Here is a 16,604-nt window from a genome sequence, read left to right as displayed (position 1 = left end):
CTCTCTCTCTCTCTCTCTCTTTCCTCTTCATTTCTTCCTTCTATCTGTGCAACCCGTCGAACCCATAACCAGAACTAGAACCAAACGCAACTTTCATCTTCCCGATGGTCGATTCAATTCCCCCAGCTCAAATGGAAGCTATGTAAGCTACTCCTTCCACTCTCTCTGCCCAAACCCATAGACATCTCCTCTAACCAATTGAGGTTTCTGAACCACCATTTCCCAGCCCACGAAGATGTTGTCCATCTAGGTTTTAAAAATATGGGTCACTTATAATTTTTTCCCTTTTTGGGTGTTGCAGGTTATCAAGATTGCAATAATACCTAAATATTTTGGTGCAACGTCTCCATTCAATCTTCTCTTAGACTTCGATGTGACTATTCATACAAGAACCAAACTGTTATGATTTCAATCGAAAATTTTTGTTTGTGATTTCTTTGCTTTAGAATCGGGAATGTGTATGATTGAGGGTTTTAGTTATGAACACTAAACTGATTAATGAAATGACCGTTTTAGCCTCACACTAACAGAGGAAAAACCAAAGTTTTAATTTTGGGACATAAATCCTAACATACTTCACCACAAGGGCTTAAATCTGATTTTTTTTATTTTTTTTATCACAGTGACTATCTTCCGAACACTGTATGACCACAATGACCATTTATCCGATTTGACCTAAGCACAAATATTAAAATTTAAAATCATCTAATAGTAATAAATAAGATGGGGAGCATACCACCATTTGAGTGTGGTGAGCAAAAATGCATCCATTCTAAACCAACCTTACTGTACCAAGAAGGAAACTTTGAACTCAAACTTGATGCAAAGAGAGTGAAACACAGTGTCTTAACTAATTGACTTAATTCATAGTTATTTTGGTTATTCTATAGAGTGTTTAATATCGACAAAATTGTCAATTCATAGATGCTTCCCTAAATTTACATATCAGTATTGTCATTGATATTTAATATTTTAAACACTAATTGTACGTTACATCTCAAAGAAGCTATTGTTAGGAGCTCGACAATCAAAAAGCACTTTGTTAATTGGGCTTGTGCAATACTATACTAAGTTCGTTGTGGTTCAAATTCATTTTTAACGATAATCAAACTTAAGACTTTTTTTTCATAAGTAAATAAAAATATTATTAAACTGTAATATTAAGTGGGAATGAGACTCCAACATACTCTAAAGGAACGTCCTGAACCTTAACAAGATCAAGAGCCACCTCACACATAAAAAAAGTGACTCCAGACGGAATTACTCACATGATACATGTACTCTGCAACACTATATGTACTTTGTGCTAATGACACAATAAAATTCCCAAGACTCTCACACATTGTAACATATAATCGATACAGAATATCATAATAATAATAATACATTCGTGCCATATAAGTTATTTCTCACTCGACAAATTAAGCATACTAACCTAACCAAGTGCTGCCGGTTTGTAGCTAGCGCTACGACGACAACAAACGCATCATCCATTGTTTCTGAATCGCTCATCGTTTTTCCCACAAGTTTCTTTCTTCTAATAATTACATATTTTTCAAATAATAAATGCATCGCTGTCCCGAAAAGGATATTCCCCTAATAATATGAATAGATATCTTGAAAAATAAATAAATAAATACAAGTGCTATTTGAGAAAGGAATTGTTTTCGGATCCTTTTCTCATAATTTATTAAGTTCTAGAATTCAGATCGTTGAAATTTGATCTAATGACTACAAACAGAAATTCATTTTAAAAATTATAATAACTTTAACTGTTAGATTAATTTTTAATAATTCGAATCTCCAAACTTAATGAATTAAGAGAAAGACATCGGAAGAGAATTCATTTCCGAATACTTGAAGTTGATCCTGTAAAAAGGTGTAAAAAAAAAATGCTAGACATCTGTGCAATTTATTTGATTAATTAGTTAATTAATAGCTGTCAACAAAAGGAGGGATCTCCGTGTAACTTGCGGCTCACGTCATCTTCCATTCAAGCGGCGACCGTGGCCTATGTTTTCATCTTTCGTTTTCTCCCCTTGTTTGGTCCCCGAGCCCAAGGGATATACATAATATATGTATTCCCGAATTCCCATTTTGCCCATGTCCTTATCAACATAATTGTCACAATAAAAAGTGTATGTGTTTTATATTTCAATTTTAGTAAGAGCAATTGGTTGATGAAAAGGGTAGGCCAAAATCAATCATTTTTTATGTTTAGAAGGACATTCGATAGCATCATGAAATACCACAACATCAAGTTGGAAGGACTTACGTGTAACAGTTAACATAAGAATTAACAGATCGCGGACCAGTGAGAACTGTTAATAATTCTACTCATTTAACACTATATGTTATCTCATATGAATTCTGAATTTAGCATAATCCTAACTTAACTACAAACGCATGTGTTATAAAACTATAATTCTTTATTTTTAGAGTTCCATTAGGATTTGAATTGGAGAGGTTAGAATATTCTTAGCACCCAACAAATACAATTTTTTTTTTTAACAAATGATAATATCTACATTAAGGGAAAGAGGTGGGCTTAGCCTCACAATGGGCTAACAATAATGTAGTTCAAATTCGTCTTTAGCGAGAATAGAACCTAAGACTTCTGATTTTCAAGTGAAGAGAAATATCATTAGACCGTGATACGAAGTGACACAAATACACCATTTAGACAAAAAACAAAACAAATACACCAATTATGAACCAAATGGTTACTAATGACAAATTTTTACGTTAATTAAGTAACAAAATCCAGCAGCCAACCAAATACCATAAACGAGTTAAGAACTCACACCTAGTTACCGTCCAAATACAGTTTCCGCCTTATCCATTTTGCCTCGATTATTTCGGTGGGAGCGCCCGAGGGTTTCTTGGTCCCAAAGCAACTCCACAGGGCACTTCCGTCATTTCACACCTCCCTCTCCCCCGCTTTATATGTAAGTTCTTGCTTCCTATCCCATTGCTTTCCTTCCGGCTTCTTTCTCTCTCCCTCCGAAAAAAATCAAATCAAATTTTGCCAAAAAATCACGTTTCTGAAAACCAAATCAAAATTTGGAAAGAACCCAACAATTCGGAACAGTTTAATTTTAATTTTATAAATTTGTGGAATTTTATTCGGCTTTTTTGAGAAATTAGGAGGCTTTGTTGTTAAAATTCCAGCTGGGGGTTGAGCTAGGTAGGGCTTTTGGGAGGAGGAATATGATCGGGTACGGCGAGCTCTAACATTGGATTTAGGAGATGATTGCCACCCGCGAGGAAGAGGAAGGGTCGTGGTGATCGTTGTTAGAGAAGAAACGAAGACGTTTTGGGGGTTGGAATGGACTGCCGGGTAGTGTGCATGGCAGGCGGCGACGTGTGGATGAGGGGTCAGATCGGAGGGGGTTTCAGCCACGAGAGCGAGCACGACCTCGCTCTCATGGTCACTGATTTTTTGGAAAACGGTAGCGTTGGAGCTGAGTCGTGGTGTAGTAGCGACAGCGATTCTGCTCTCTCCGATCTTGGTCACCTTGCCGATAAAATTCCGGTAAGAATTCGATTGTTTGGTTGTTTATTTTGTTTTGTAAAATTAGAAAGGTAATTTCAGAGACCTTGCCGATAAAATTCCGGTAAGAATTCGATTGTTTGGTTGTTTATTTTGTTTTGTAAAATTAGAAAGGTAATTTCAGAGCAGTTAATTGCTTGTTTGTTAATTGGGTTTTGACTAATTTGTAATTTGAGTCAAATTTTTGAACATTGCATAAAGTTCAAAGTTAGAATTCAGCTTTTCGAATGCGAAAGCAATAATTTTTACTCCCAATTTGATTTGACGTGCTGAGTTGTTCAGCTTCATATTTTGCCCAGAATTTTGAATGGTGGTTTTGGGTTGTATTGCAGTTTTTCAAGCGTTCAGTGGGTCAGTACGAAAGCGATTTGACTTCAGTGGTTCATTCTTCGATACTGTCCATCAGCGAAAACGATCTTAATTTTGATAAGTCAGGTCAATGCAATTCCAGCTGCCTCAAGTTTGCTCTGGTTAAGCTTCTGAGGCTTTCAGGTTATGACGCTGCCGTGTGCGCGGCTCGGTGGCAGGGCAGTGGCAAGGTCCCCGGAGGTATGCCATTTATCTCAATTCTGCAAAAACCTTATTTTGTGGATTTTTTAGGTGGTTCTTTCCCGAGTTGTTCTTTTGTTGGGTGCGTTAAACACTTTCTGTTTATATCTGTAATAGTTGTAAACTGAACCCTGAGCTTACCAATATACCGATTCTATGATCCCACGAACTTTGTTCAGCAATCAGTAGAAAATGCATCACAAAATGTCTCGTAGGCTTGTGAGATCTTGTCTGCTCAATTTAACTGGGTCCGATAGGTTTCTGATTGCAATTGAGGTGTAGGAATTTTCGAGTTCAGTCATTTTGAGAGTTTTCTTTCGTATCATCTTTGTGCAGGGGATCATGAATATATTGATGTGGTGAACTACAACAATTTGGGGAGCTCTGAGCGTCTCATCATTGATCTTGATTTCCGGAGCCACTTTGAAATAGCTAGAGCTGTCCAATCGTATGGTAGAATATTGAATTCACTACCGGTTGTTTATGTTGGATCCTTGACTAGGCTGAAACAGTACCTTCAAGTTATGGCTGAAGCTGCGAGATCTTCCCTAAAGCAGAACTCGATGCCTCTTCCTCCGTGGAGATCGCTTGCATATCTGCAAGCGAAATGGCAGTCACCATACCAGAGACAGTTTAATCTAGAAGAACAGAATGTTAATGGTTCCTACAATTTTGACCACAAGAAATGCAGTGCACATTTGAAGATGCTGCAGTCTCTGCTTCAGTCTGAAATTGAAGCAGAAAGACTGTTGAGGCCCATAAATAACGATCCTGTTAGGAGGCACAAGCCCGATAGGCGGAGGCACTCTTTGTTCAGGATTCACTAAGAATGTACATTTTTCGGCTCTTGAAGCGAGAGATCTTGAAGAGACTTAATTGTATTGCGGCTTTTCAGAATTTTGTTTTCCCAAATAAGCGTGAATCGGAGATTCAGAAAGATGGCCAGGTTCATAAGGCCAACATGAATAGCAATAAGGCATACTATATAGTTGATAACTTTTCACTGTTCGTTCTTGCTGGGGAGCCCTTTCATTTTCTTTTACTTTGCACTCGCGTCAAGCAGCACCATCGGGTTTTTTGAATTTCTGCACGTTAAGTCCGAGAGCATCAATGGCCGATCAAGGTGGTAACAGTTCTTGCTTGACCACGGTGCATCAAATTTTCAGTTGTATCTGTTTTTTGTTCTTTGATATCCTCTTGAATGTATCCCTTTTCCCTAATTTTTCTGGGCCAAGGAAGTTTTGTCACTGTATCTTTCTTATTTTTGTTTACCTTTTCTGCAAATGTTGAGCTGCATAACTTCCCAGCAGGACAATTAGAATATGTACTTCAATTATGAAATTTTGTTCTTACCCCAATAATCAATTATGAAATTTTGTTCTTACCCCAATAATACGATGATATGTTATTTTATGCTATTATTTCTGGCCTTACCATGTGAGAGAATCAGCTATTTAGCACAAGCATGCAGATTTTGTTTCTTGTAATTGTATTGGATCTGGAAGTTCTTATTATTCTGTAGAAATGCTAAGGGCACTTCTCAAAAGTGAAACTCTCCATAGACTCTTTGCTTCATCATTCTTTTTGCACGGAAGTTGATGTTAAACTTTAAGGTGGCAGGGAGTCCACGAAGAGCCTTGCATTTGACAGAACCCCTTATCGTTTCTCATTACTCTGCGTTCTAAACTATTTTAAGAGAAGGGAATTGGGCGAGTAGGCGGGTTTCGTTTACTTTCTTTGGTTAGATGAATGATATCGGGGTAATTTATTGTTGAACTATCGAAAGGAAGAGCTCATCCAGTGTTTTCTCGAGCTTTGTCATGGATGAGGACCTAACAATGTCATTTGGGGATCTGGTACGCAGCTTCTTGTTCAAACCATCACGGCAGACATGTACTCCGCCTAGCGAGGCAGACATGCACTCCGCCTAGCGAAGTCCACGGGGAAGTGGTGGAGTGACGTTTGGCACTTGGTGCAGTATCTCTCTATCTTCACCACTTCCCTTATTGGCTTTTGCTGGTAATGAATTTCCAGTTTTGACAAACAAAAAAAAAACCATGAGGAATGAAAATCTTAGTTTCGTCCACATTATTCTCAAACGCGAAGGTTCTGCGAATGGCAAATAAGACTGATCAAGCAAAGATATTCGAACGTCATGGTAGTCGTGATAACAAACCGGGTTCAGCCGTGCTCGTGCCGAACTTGAACAAGCTAAGAACACCAACCTGCATTTGAAAGCAAGCGAGCGAGCCCTCTAGCATGTTTATTTGATACAGAATAGGTTCTCGATATAAATAATCAACAACAACAACAACAACAACAAAGCCTTTTCCCACTAAGTGGGGTCGGCTATATGAATCCTAGAACGCCATTGCGCTCGGTTTTGTGTCATGTCCTCCGTTAGATCCAAGTACTCAAGTCTTTTCTTAGGGTCTCTTCCAAAGTTTTCCTAGGTCTTCCTCTACCCCTTCGGCCCTGAACCTCTGTCCCGTAGTCACATTTTCGAACCGGAGCGTCAGTAGGCCTTCTTTGCACATGTCCAAACCACCGGAACCGATTTTCTCTCATATTTCCTTCAATTTTGGCTACTCCTACTTTACCTCGGATAACCTCATTCCCAATCTTATCCTTTCTCGTGTGCCCATACATCCCACGAAGCATCCTCATCTCCGCTACACCCATTTTGTGTACGTTGATGCTTCACTGCCCAACATTCTGTGCCATACAACATCGCTGGCCTTATTGCCGTCCTATAAAATTTTCCCTTGAGCTTCAGTGGCCTACGACGGTCACACAACACGCCGGATGCACTCTTACACTTCATCCATCCAGCTTGTATTCTATGGTTGAGATCTCCATCTAATTCTCCGTTCTCTTGCAAGATAGATCCTAGGTAGCGAAAACGGTCACTTTTTGTGATCTTCGCTAGATTGCTCCGGTCATTAGTGTGGATAAGTATATAAATGGATAGAGATAGGAAAGCAAACACAAGATGTACGTGGTTCACCCAGATTGGCTACGTCCACGGAATAGAGGAGTTCTCATTAATTGTGAAGGGTTTACACAAAAGCAAACACAAGATGTACGTGGTTCACCCAGATTGGCTACGTCCACGGAATAGAGGAGTTCTCATTAATTGTGAAGGGTTTACACAAGTACATAGGTTCAAGCTCTCCTTTAGTGAGTACAAGTGAATGATTTAGTACAAATGACATTAGGAAATATTGTGGGAGAATGATCTCGTAGCCACGAAACTTCTAAGTACCGGAGTGTGGTATCGTCTTGACTTGCCTTATCTGTCTCATAGGTAGATGTGGCATCTTCTCTGGAAGTACTCTTCCTCCATCCAGGGGTGGTATCTGTAACTGGTGGAGATGCACAAGGTAATGTATCAATTTCACTTGAAGCTTACTTGTAGTTTCATGCTTGGTCAAGCGCGATACAAACCATGTAGTAGGAGTCCCCCAAGTCGCCGAGCTAGGGGATCTGCTGAAAGAGGTGACAGACAAGGTAAGCAATCAGAGCTCCGGCTGATTGTTCACATTCTCCCTATCTTGCAGGCAGCATGAAGGATAAAGAGAAGAAAAATGAGGAGAGATGATATGGGATACTTTTGCTTTTGAAGAAGTAACTTTCCACAGGCTTATTCTTGAACTGGGCTGGAGGGTTTTCTGGTTTCCTCCAGAGTATAAGGCCGACTGAAGAATTTGAGGGTCAAAACAAGTCCATCAAATCTAGAGTACGTTCGACCCTGCTGATATGGGATACTTTTGCTTTTGACAGAGTAGTGGATGTATCGGCACGTGTGCTGTTACGCTTGTCTCCACATGCTTCCTTGTATCCTTCTCACTTGCCCTATTTGTTCCTCAGGCAGATGCGGTATCTTCCCTGGAAGCATAAGATGTTGAAGATGAGTACTCGAGAGCAATGCCAGGTAAGTAATCAGGTAAGGGGTTCCAGGCAGTCAGTTCCTGGCTGGAAGCTTGATTCCAAGTGCTGACTGATTGCTCTCTTTCTCCTTGTCTTGCAGGTAAGAACAAGGCCAAAGGAAAAGACAGGGAAAAAGCATGATATGGGATACTCTTGCTTTTAACCCTGATGATATGAGATATTCTTGCTCTAGTATAGCTTGTTTACAGAGGTATTATCGGGGGGAAAGAAAGCTGAATATTTCGAAAGGCTTCGTTGGGAGTGCCCTCTCAGATAAGAGAAAGGGTTGAGCATTTTTGCAGGTCTGCCTGTCCGTTAGGGATGGAGGTCGACATATATAGGAGTCTCTCTAACATCAAGTAATAATGCTATTCCTTTACCCTGCTTGGTTATAGCACGGTAGTGGGAGCTGCCAGCTTCACATGTTTTAACTCTGTCAGAGCACTTTGAAAAAGTGGTCTGTGGTATCTGGAAAGCTGATGTTGCGTGTGAAGATTACAGACAAGCTTTATCCAAGGAGATCCAGCTCTTGAAGTTGGGAAAGTGGTGCCTCTTCGATTTTTGAACAAGCAATCCTGTCGGGAATCTGGCTCTCGAGATTCGGAGAACGATGCCTCTTCGATTTTTGAGAAAGCAATCCTGCTGGGGGTCTGGCTCTCGAGATTCGGAGAGCGGTGTCTCTTCGATTTTTGAGAAAGTAATCATGTTGGGAGTCTGGCTCTCGAGATTCGGAGGGCGGTGCCTCTTCGATTTTGGAGCAAGCAATCTTGTTGGGAGTGTTTTCTCGAATGTGAGTAAAGGTTGGACGTGTTTGCTAGTCTACCTTGCCACGAAGCACAGAGGTTGACACACAGGGACTTTCCAATTATCCAGCAGTGGTACTATTCCTTTACCCTCTCTTCGATTTTTGAGAAAGTAATCATGTTGGGAGTTTGGCTCTCGAGATTCGGAGGGCGGTGCCTCTTCGATTTTGGAGCAAGCAATCTTGTTGGGAGTGTTTTCTCGAATGTGAGTAAAGGTTGGGCATGTTTGCTAGTCTACCTTGCCACGAAGCACAAAGGTTGACACACAGGGACTTTCCAATTATCCAGCAGTGGTACTGTTCCTTTACCCTCTCTTCGATTTTTGAGAAAGTAATCATGTTGGGAGTCTGGCTCTCGAGATTCGGAGGGCGGTGCCTCTTCGATTTTGGAGCAAGCAATCTTGTTGGGAGTGTTTTCTCGAATGTGAGTACAGGTTGGGCATGTTTGCTAGTCTACCTTGCCACGAAGCACAGAGGTTGACACACCGGGACTTTCCAATTATCCAGCAGTGGTACTGTTCCTTTACCCTTGTGGGTAATAATATGGTAGCTAGACCTTCAAAATTTATGTGTTTAAACTTTGTTAGTGTTGTTTCTTTGCAATTCTTTTACCCTTCTTGGTCAGAGCGATGTAGTGGGAGCTGCAAGCTTCACGTGTCTCAACTTTGTCAGAGAACATTGGCAAAGTTATCTGTGGTACCCATGAGCTACTGTTGCGTGTGGGAAGTGGGTGATTGAACAGTACGATTCATGTGCTTTCTACTTCGTCAGAAATCTTCGACAGAATGCCCATAATTTCCGCAAAGCTGAGTGTGCGTGTGACAGGTGCTGACAAGGCTGGAAAAGTAGGTGCCTCTTCGATTTCTGAGATCGGCCCTCGTGGTCTCTGAGCATCCCAGCTTTTGAGAAAGCAAGCCTCTTCGATTTCTGAGATCGACCTTCGTGATCTTTGAGCAGCCCAGCTTTTGAGAAAGCAAACGCCTCTTCGATTTTTGAGATCGACCCTCGTGGTCTCTGAGCAGCCCAGCTTTTGAGAAAGCAAACGCCTCTTCGATTTCTGAGCAGGCGCCTCTTCGATTTCTGAAGCTTCGTCGAGTGCAGATTTTTATAGGGGCTGACATTAAGTTCCAAAGCACACTTGAATATCCACCAGTAGAAGCTCCATTCTTGCACTTCTAAGATCTTGATTTGTCCGACCTCTTCTCTCTTCAACACCTTTGAAAATGTCTGGCCCCTCCGACCGTCGTTTTGACTTGAACCTTGTTGAAGAGGCAGCCCCGCCTTCTCCAGACAACATATGGCGCCCATCCTTCGTCTCCCCTACTGGTCCTCTTACCGTTGGGGATTCCGTGATGAAGAATGATATGACCGCTGCGGTAGTGGCCAGGAACCTTCTCACTCCCAAAGATAACAGACTACTTTCCAAACGGTCTGATGAGTTGGCTGTTAAGGATTCTCTGGCTCTCAGTGTTCAGTGTGCAGGTTCTGTGTCTAATATGGCCCAACGCCTATTTGCTCGAACCCGCCAAGTTGAATCATTGGCGGCTGAAGTGATGAGTCTCAAACAGGAGATTAGGGGGCTCAAGCATGAGAATAAACAGTTGCACCGGCTCGCACATGACTATGCTACAAACATGAAGAGGAAGCTTGACCAGATGAAGGAATCTGATGGTCAGGTTTTACTTGATCATCAAAGATTTGTGGGTTTGTTCCAAAGGCATTTATTGCCTTCGTCTTCTGGGGCTGTACCGCGTAATGAAGCTCCAAATGATCAACCTCTGATGCCTCCTCCTTCTAGGGTTTTGTCCAGTACTGAGGCTCCGAATGATCCTCCTCCGGTGCCTTCTCTTTCTGGGGCTCTACCGACTGCTGAGACTTCTCCTAAGCAACCTTTGTGAAGGCTCCCTCTTTTTTGTTTATTTTGACTCAAGTATATGTACATATTTGTAACTTATCGGGGATATCAATAAATAAGCTTTCCTTCATTTCAACGTATTGTGTTAAATACACCAAAGCCTTCTTCGCTAAGTTCTTTGAATTTTCTTTTGTTGAAGCTTGTATGTTGAAGCTTTGTGAGTGGAGCATATAGGTTGAGGTAGTGTTCCCTTATTAGAAAAAAAATAGAGAAAACTTATAAATAATAAAAAACGTAATGGGGTGCTTGTACAAAGGTTATAGTTGGAATCTGGTTTAAACGAACATGGTAGAGTTAAGTATATACATTGTGGGGTTAGCGAAGTTTGTGGACAGCAGCGTGACCACCATTAGAGAAACTGCCGATAGTACTTTGCCAGTAAGTGGCAGTGGATGTTCTACGTCTCCACCTCCTAGCATTTCAGGCTCATCACATTTGCAAGATCCAGATCTGAAAGCGAGTAAAAGTTCTCGAATGTCTCAGCGTCCATATCCTTTAGGTACTGGAGCAGATTCTGGGTTCCAATGGCATGTTTTGCTCTCTATAGGGCCTACTTGCATTAGAGGGTGTGTAAGCAGACGTGTGAACAAGTGGATAAGGTTTATAAATCGATGAAACTTGAAAAATAAACATAAATAGATAAAAATGAAAACTGAATAAAAAAGAGCTATAAAAATTAATGTGCTTGTGGTCAATTATGTGTACGATTTTTGAGAATTCCACATGGTTTAAGCTCTTGAGATCTATCATCGTATTCCGCTTTGTCTTGGTTATTTCATGTATCAAGACTTTGTATCATTTTCTCTATGTAATTTAAAATATGAAGCAATTATTGATCAAGATACTTCTTAATCATGTATAAAACAACTTAGTCTTGGATGAAGAGGAAAGATCTAGAATAACGTTTCAAAAACACAATGGGCATAATTCTGTGTGCCGTTTAAGTTACATCTTATCAGATTTTATTCTTTCAAACCTATTTGTAATGACACATCCTTATCTTTATATTAATTATTGTATGTTGAAAGAAATCTTTACAAATTAAACGATCACACGCATTTTATGTAATAGATTCTATGTACAAAAAAAATAAGACAAATATAAACAAATAAAATGTGACGTAATTATAATTAACATACTATACCTAAATGGGATAAGATTAAAAGACAAATATTTTCACACTTTATTGTAACCTTTGAATCTTATAACATCCAACGATCATAACTAAATGTAAATACGCCTAAATTTTTTTGGGTCCTTGTTTTATCTACTTTTTTTTCTTGAATATTTCTTGAACAATTCTTAAATACACCTCATCGGCCATCCAGTAATGATCAACAATTTTGTATACGTGAAGTTGATCAACAGCCACTTGGCAAAATAAAACACACACATGCATGAAGAACCTGGTTACTTTTCGCCATAATCCATTGAGTTAAAGAAACAACGACATAATAAATTCAACACTCTCATAACAAAGAAAAAAGGCTTATAATACCAATGAATATATACGAGTACTATCTGCTTATATTTTTTTTCTTCTTGTTCTTTTTTTGTTTACAGGGGTGATAAAAATTCAGAAAGTTGAATTCAAACAAGATTTAGTAGTAAGATGTTATAGGTTCGATTCTCACCAAAATGCAAATTTGAACAAAATTATTATGGCTAGCTAATTGTGAGGGTTAACTTATTCCCTCACCCCTTTATGTAGATGATATCGTATGTATTGAAAAAATTATCTTTATCAATTGAAATGTAAACCATGAAAAAAAAATTGTTATTAGCTTTCTTTAAAACTCATCATGTGCTCATCCCTTTGAGGAAGAATTGGTCGAATTACGTTAATTGAAAATGAGTACAAGATTCCCCGCTATTAGCAGTTCTCGTTAGTGTGTGATCTGTAAATTTCTACGTAAATCTATACCGGTAGCAGCTGAAAATTGGGTGCTACACGTAAGTCTTTCTGGCTTGAGGTTGTGGATATGCCTTGGTGCTGATGCTAAGAGTAGTCAATCTCCCCTAAATTTTTGTTTACCAAAAGAAAAAAAAAGATGAGTACAAGATAATAGCTAGACAGCATGGGCAGTAGGGAATTAGACTATAACAACAACGACCTACAACCCAAGCCAAAATAAGCAACAGCAATTACCATTCTCAATCAAAACATCACTAATAAAATCGAGGGGTTCCTCGATCCAAATCTCCTCCGTGATCATGCAATCCTCCCTAGCTCCAAAAGGAAAAAAGAAAAAAAAGAAAATTCAACATATTGATCTACTATTGAACTTGTGATGAAAGGCCTATTATGATTTGTCTGAGTGACCATTAGCTCTTATTGAATTTGAAGTCTTCAACCAAATGGAGGATAATGGCGGTGAAGAAGTTCACTTTGAATATGAGAATCATTGCTTGTCGCCAATGTCATTGGCAACTGCACAAAAAGTTGAACCAGAGGTATGCCGGAGGGCAAGGAGGCACAGGGCAATGCCCTTTACATCCACCCTCTATGACCACATCATTCATAAACACAACTGGCTATTTTCCGGCTGGATTATAAAGGATAGGGTAATGATGTGAAGCTCTTTACATTCATCGTCCATATTACCTGTAGGGCCTGCTGGCTTGCATCATTATCCTCTCCTCTACAATCCAGCTGGAAAGCAGACAACTATATTTACGGGAGGTGTGGTCATAAAGGGTGGATGTAAAGGACTTCGCCTTATGCTTCCTTTTTTCCTGGCGTACCTTTGGTTCCACTTTGCCTGCAGCCGCCAATGATACTAGCTACAAACAATGACTTTCAAATTCAAAATGAACTTTTTGACCACCATTATTTGCCATTTGGTGACTCCCTTGAGAGAGGAAACTAGACTTTGTCAAGAGAAGACCACATAATATCTGTGAATTTATATGATGAAGAAGAAAGGCGAATGATGTGAATCGGCATGCTTTACAAGGTAAGTATATGAGAGGAAAAATCTAGAATGGCAATTTTGAAAGTATTGTGGGCATAAATCTGTGTGCGGTATTTTTTTATCAAAATTATGTTCGGTATTAAGTTTTGATACACAGTATCTAGTTTTGTTTTTCCACACTTGTTTAACAATGGCTCATCCTTATCTTTACATTGATTACTTGACGTTGAAAGGAATCTTTACGAATTCATTGAAACAATGTTACATGCGTTTTTTTTATAGAGAAATTCATTGTACGAAGAAATAAGAAAGAATAAAACTTAGCGTAATTTATAATTAACATACCATTCGTAAACATAGGAAAATATCTTTAAAGAGAAAAATGTAAATTTTTATATGTCACTCCTTTTATTATGTGTTGAAGAAAAATGTGGTAAAACACCAAATGAAATACTTAGTATAATGAAAAACTAATAAGTTGAAAAAAATGAAAAAGGAAAGAAAAACTAATAAGACCATCTTCAACCCATGACCTAAAATCTAAAATTTTTAGCCTAGAAAATTTAGGTTTTATCCCAGAAACAACTTTTTTGCTCCAACCATTATGGCCTAAAATTTTAGCCCCAGATTATTAAAAAAATGAATTTAGGCTAATTTTTTTTTAAAAATAAAAATTATGTAGATTATCCTAAATTAATTTTATGAACATTTTAACCTAAAAATATTTCAATTCCGATAGATATTGAAAAATCATTAAATCGATACATGAAACACTATGGAAGAATATGAAAATCATGATAGAGATGTATAAACACAAAATACATGAAACACACACGACACACAAAACACATATAAAGCACATACAAAACACATGATAGAGATGTATAACACACCAAACATGTGAAACATATGACACACAGGAAACACATACCAAATACATACAAAACACATGAAATGCATGAAACACAAACCTACACACATGAAACGCAAACCTTCAATCATCCTGTATATAAGCATAGGTTGAATATCTAACCATCACACAACATATTCACCAATCTTCCAAATTTCAAAGTGTTTTTGTTTCCTCAAAATCATCAATATCTGATTCTTATCAATGGGTAATAGAAGAAGGTGTAGCTTGGCAATGCATATGACACAATACCAAGCAAGCATTGCAAATGCGGATGCAGAAATGAACAACGAATAAGTCGAATTTGCAAACTCGCTTATGCAATATAAGCACCATGCCGAATCTAGCTATCGTGGTTCTGTCACAGGGTGTTCATTTGTGCAGTGTGGTAGAGAAAAGTGTCATGATCGGATGATGAAGGATTATTTCATCAAACGTCTGAGATATCCTCCTCATGATTTTTGGAGTCGATATTGGATGAGGAAAAAGCTTTTTGAAAGCATCTTGAATGTAGTTGTCCATCATGACCACTACTTTGCAAGGAAGATAAATGTTGTAGGCCGACAAAGTCTATCACCTCATCATAAGCACACATCTGCATTTCTGATGCTAGCTAATGAGTGCTCTGCAGACTCAACCGACGGATATTGTCGACTTGCGGAGAATACTGTTATTGAGAACCTCATGCGCTTCTGTAAGGCAATTGAGGCCATATATGGAGCCACATACCTTAGCAAGCCTAACCGTGAAAATTTGAAGAGGCTTCTACACAAGGCAAACAAAAGAGGCTTCATTGGCATGACAGAAAGTCTCGATTGTATGCATTAGGAGTGGAAGAATTGTCCTACTGCTTAGGCTGGCCAAATCAAGGGCCGTCACAACAAGCCAACCATCGTGCTCGAGGCTGTGGCGTTTTACGACACATGGATTTGGCATGCATTCTTCGGTGCTCCTAGATCAAACAACGATATCAACATTCTTTGATCTTCTCCTTTGTTTGGTGATGTTGTCAATGGATTGGCACTAGAATGGAGGTACAAGGTAAATGGTAATAGGTATGAGCTAGGTTACTACTTAACTGATGATATTTATCCTAGTTGGTTTACCTTTGTGAAAAGTTATTCTCATCCCGATAGTGCGAAGATGAAATTATTTTCGTAGAAACAAGAATCTTACAGGAAGGATGTGGAGAGAATGTTCGGGATCGTACAAGCTCGATGGGCCATTGTTAGAGGGGTTGCACAATTGTGGCATGCCGAAGACCTCCATTCAATCATGATGACGTGCATAATTTTGGACAACATGATTGTGGAAGATGAGTACGTAGAAATTGAAGAAGATTTTGATGAAGATGTGGATAATGACCAACCAATATATACGGGAGCTATGACAAGAGATATTGAATATCTCGCTGCAACCATATATGAGACCTGACAGGATACGGTCACACTGAGTGAGTATATGAGATGTTTAAATAGAATTCAAGCTCCTCAAGGTTATGACACACTCCTCAAGGATTTGGTTGAGCATATATGGCCTGAGAAGGAGAATGTTGATGATGTTGCTGTATTAATGTGTTCTTGTGTTAAATTTAAGTGTGATATGTTGTTATTTTATGTAATAATTTTAAGTGTACTATGTTGATATTTTCTAGTAATAAATTGAAATGTCTTCTTGTGACAAGTCTTTTGTCTAGTATGTTGTCAAAATTATTGAAGACCGTTTGATTTATTGAAGGCATCTATTGTACTTCAAGGTGTGTAATAATAAATACAATAATTATTGAAGGCATCTAGATTAATAGAAACAATAATTAAGAAGCCATACATTTAATACACACGATAATTAATAAGTCATAAACTTAATATAAATAACAATGAATAAACTACATTAACTTAATACAAACGAGAATTAATAAACCACATAAAGCACATAAACTTAATACAATTGATAATTCATAAACTATATAAACTTAATAATGATATCCACCATCTTGACTTGGTGGTGGACTTGGGATATAGCCTTGAGAT

The 16,604-nt window shown here is 38.8% G+C and overlaps 1 protein-coding gene and 1 long non-coding RNA gene across 2 annotated transcripts; one reads left to right on the top strand and one right to left on the bottom strand.

Moving 5' to 3' along the window:
• The first annotated feature begins 2,970 nt into the window (after positions 1–2,970).
• LOC103435083 (uncharacterized) lies at positions 2,971–5,520 on the top strand. The gene is made up of 3 exons (XM_008373480.4): positions 2,971–3,535; positions 3,886–4,102; positions 4,439–5,520. Exons 1-3 carry the CDS (start codon positions 3,329–3,331, stop codon positions 4,927–4,929), a joined length of 915 nt encoding a protein of 304 aa, XP_008371702.1. The 5' UTR covers positions 2,971–3,328; the 3' UTR covers positions 4,930–5,520.
• A 6,977-nt stretch (positions 5,521–12,497) lies between these two features.
• On the bottom strand, positions 12,498–13,627 carry LOC103435076 (uncharacterized). The gene is made up of 2 exons (XR_529357.3): positions 12,899–13,627; positions 12,498–12,768 (listed from the first exon to the last, which is right to left on the bottom strand). It is a non-coding gene; the product is annotated as an uncharacterized lncRNA (long non-coding RNA).
• Between the last annotated feature and the right edge of the window lie 2,977 nt (positions 13,628–16,604).

This window comes from Malus domestica, chromosome 07 (genome assembly GCF_042453785.1).
Source record: "Malus domestica chromosome 07, GDT2T_hap1".
Lineage (NCBI taxonomy): Eukaryota > Viridiplantae > Streptophyta > Magnoliopsida > Rosales > Rosaceae > Malus > Malus domestica.
The sequence above is the reverse complement of the archived record's forward strand: the minus strand, read 5'-3'. Positions and strand labels throughout refer to the sequence as shown.

Excerpts from the sequence above, each read along its gene's own strand:
- LOC103435083 (XM_008373480.4), top strand. The coding sequence starts at position 3,329 with ATGGACTGCCGGGTAGTGTGCATGGCAGGCGGCGACGTGTGGATGAGG. Across the intron at positions 3,536-3,885 it reads ACCTTGCCGATAAAATTCCG|TTTTTCAAGCGTTCAGTGGG; the intron begins GTAAGAATTCGA and ends GTTGTATTGCAG. Across the intron at positions 4,103-4,438 it reads CAGTGGCAAGGTCCCCGGAG|GGGATCATGAATATATTGAT; the intron begins GTATGCCATTTA and ends ATCTTTGTGCAG.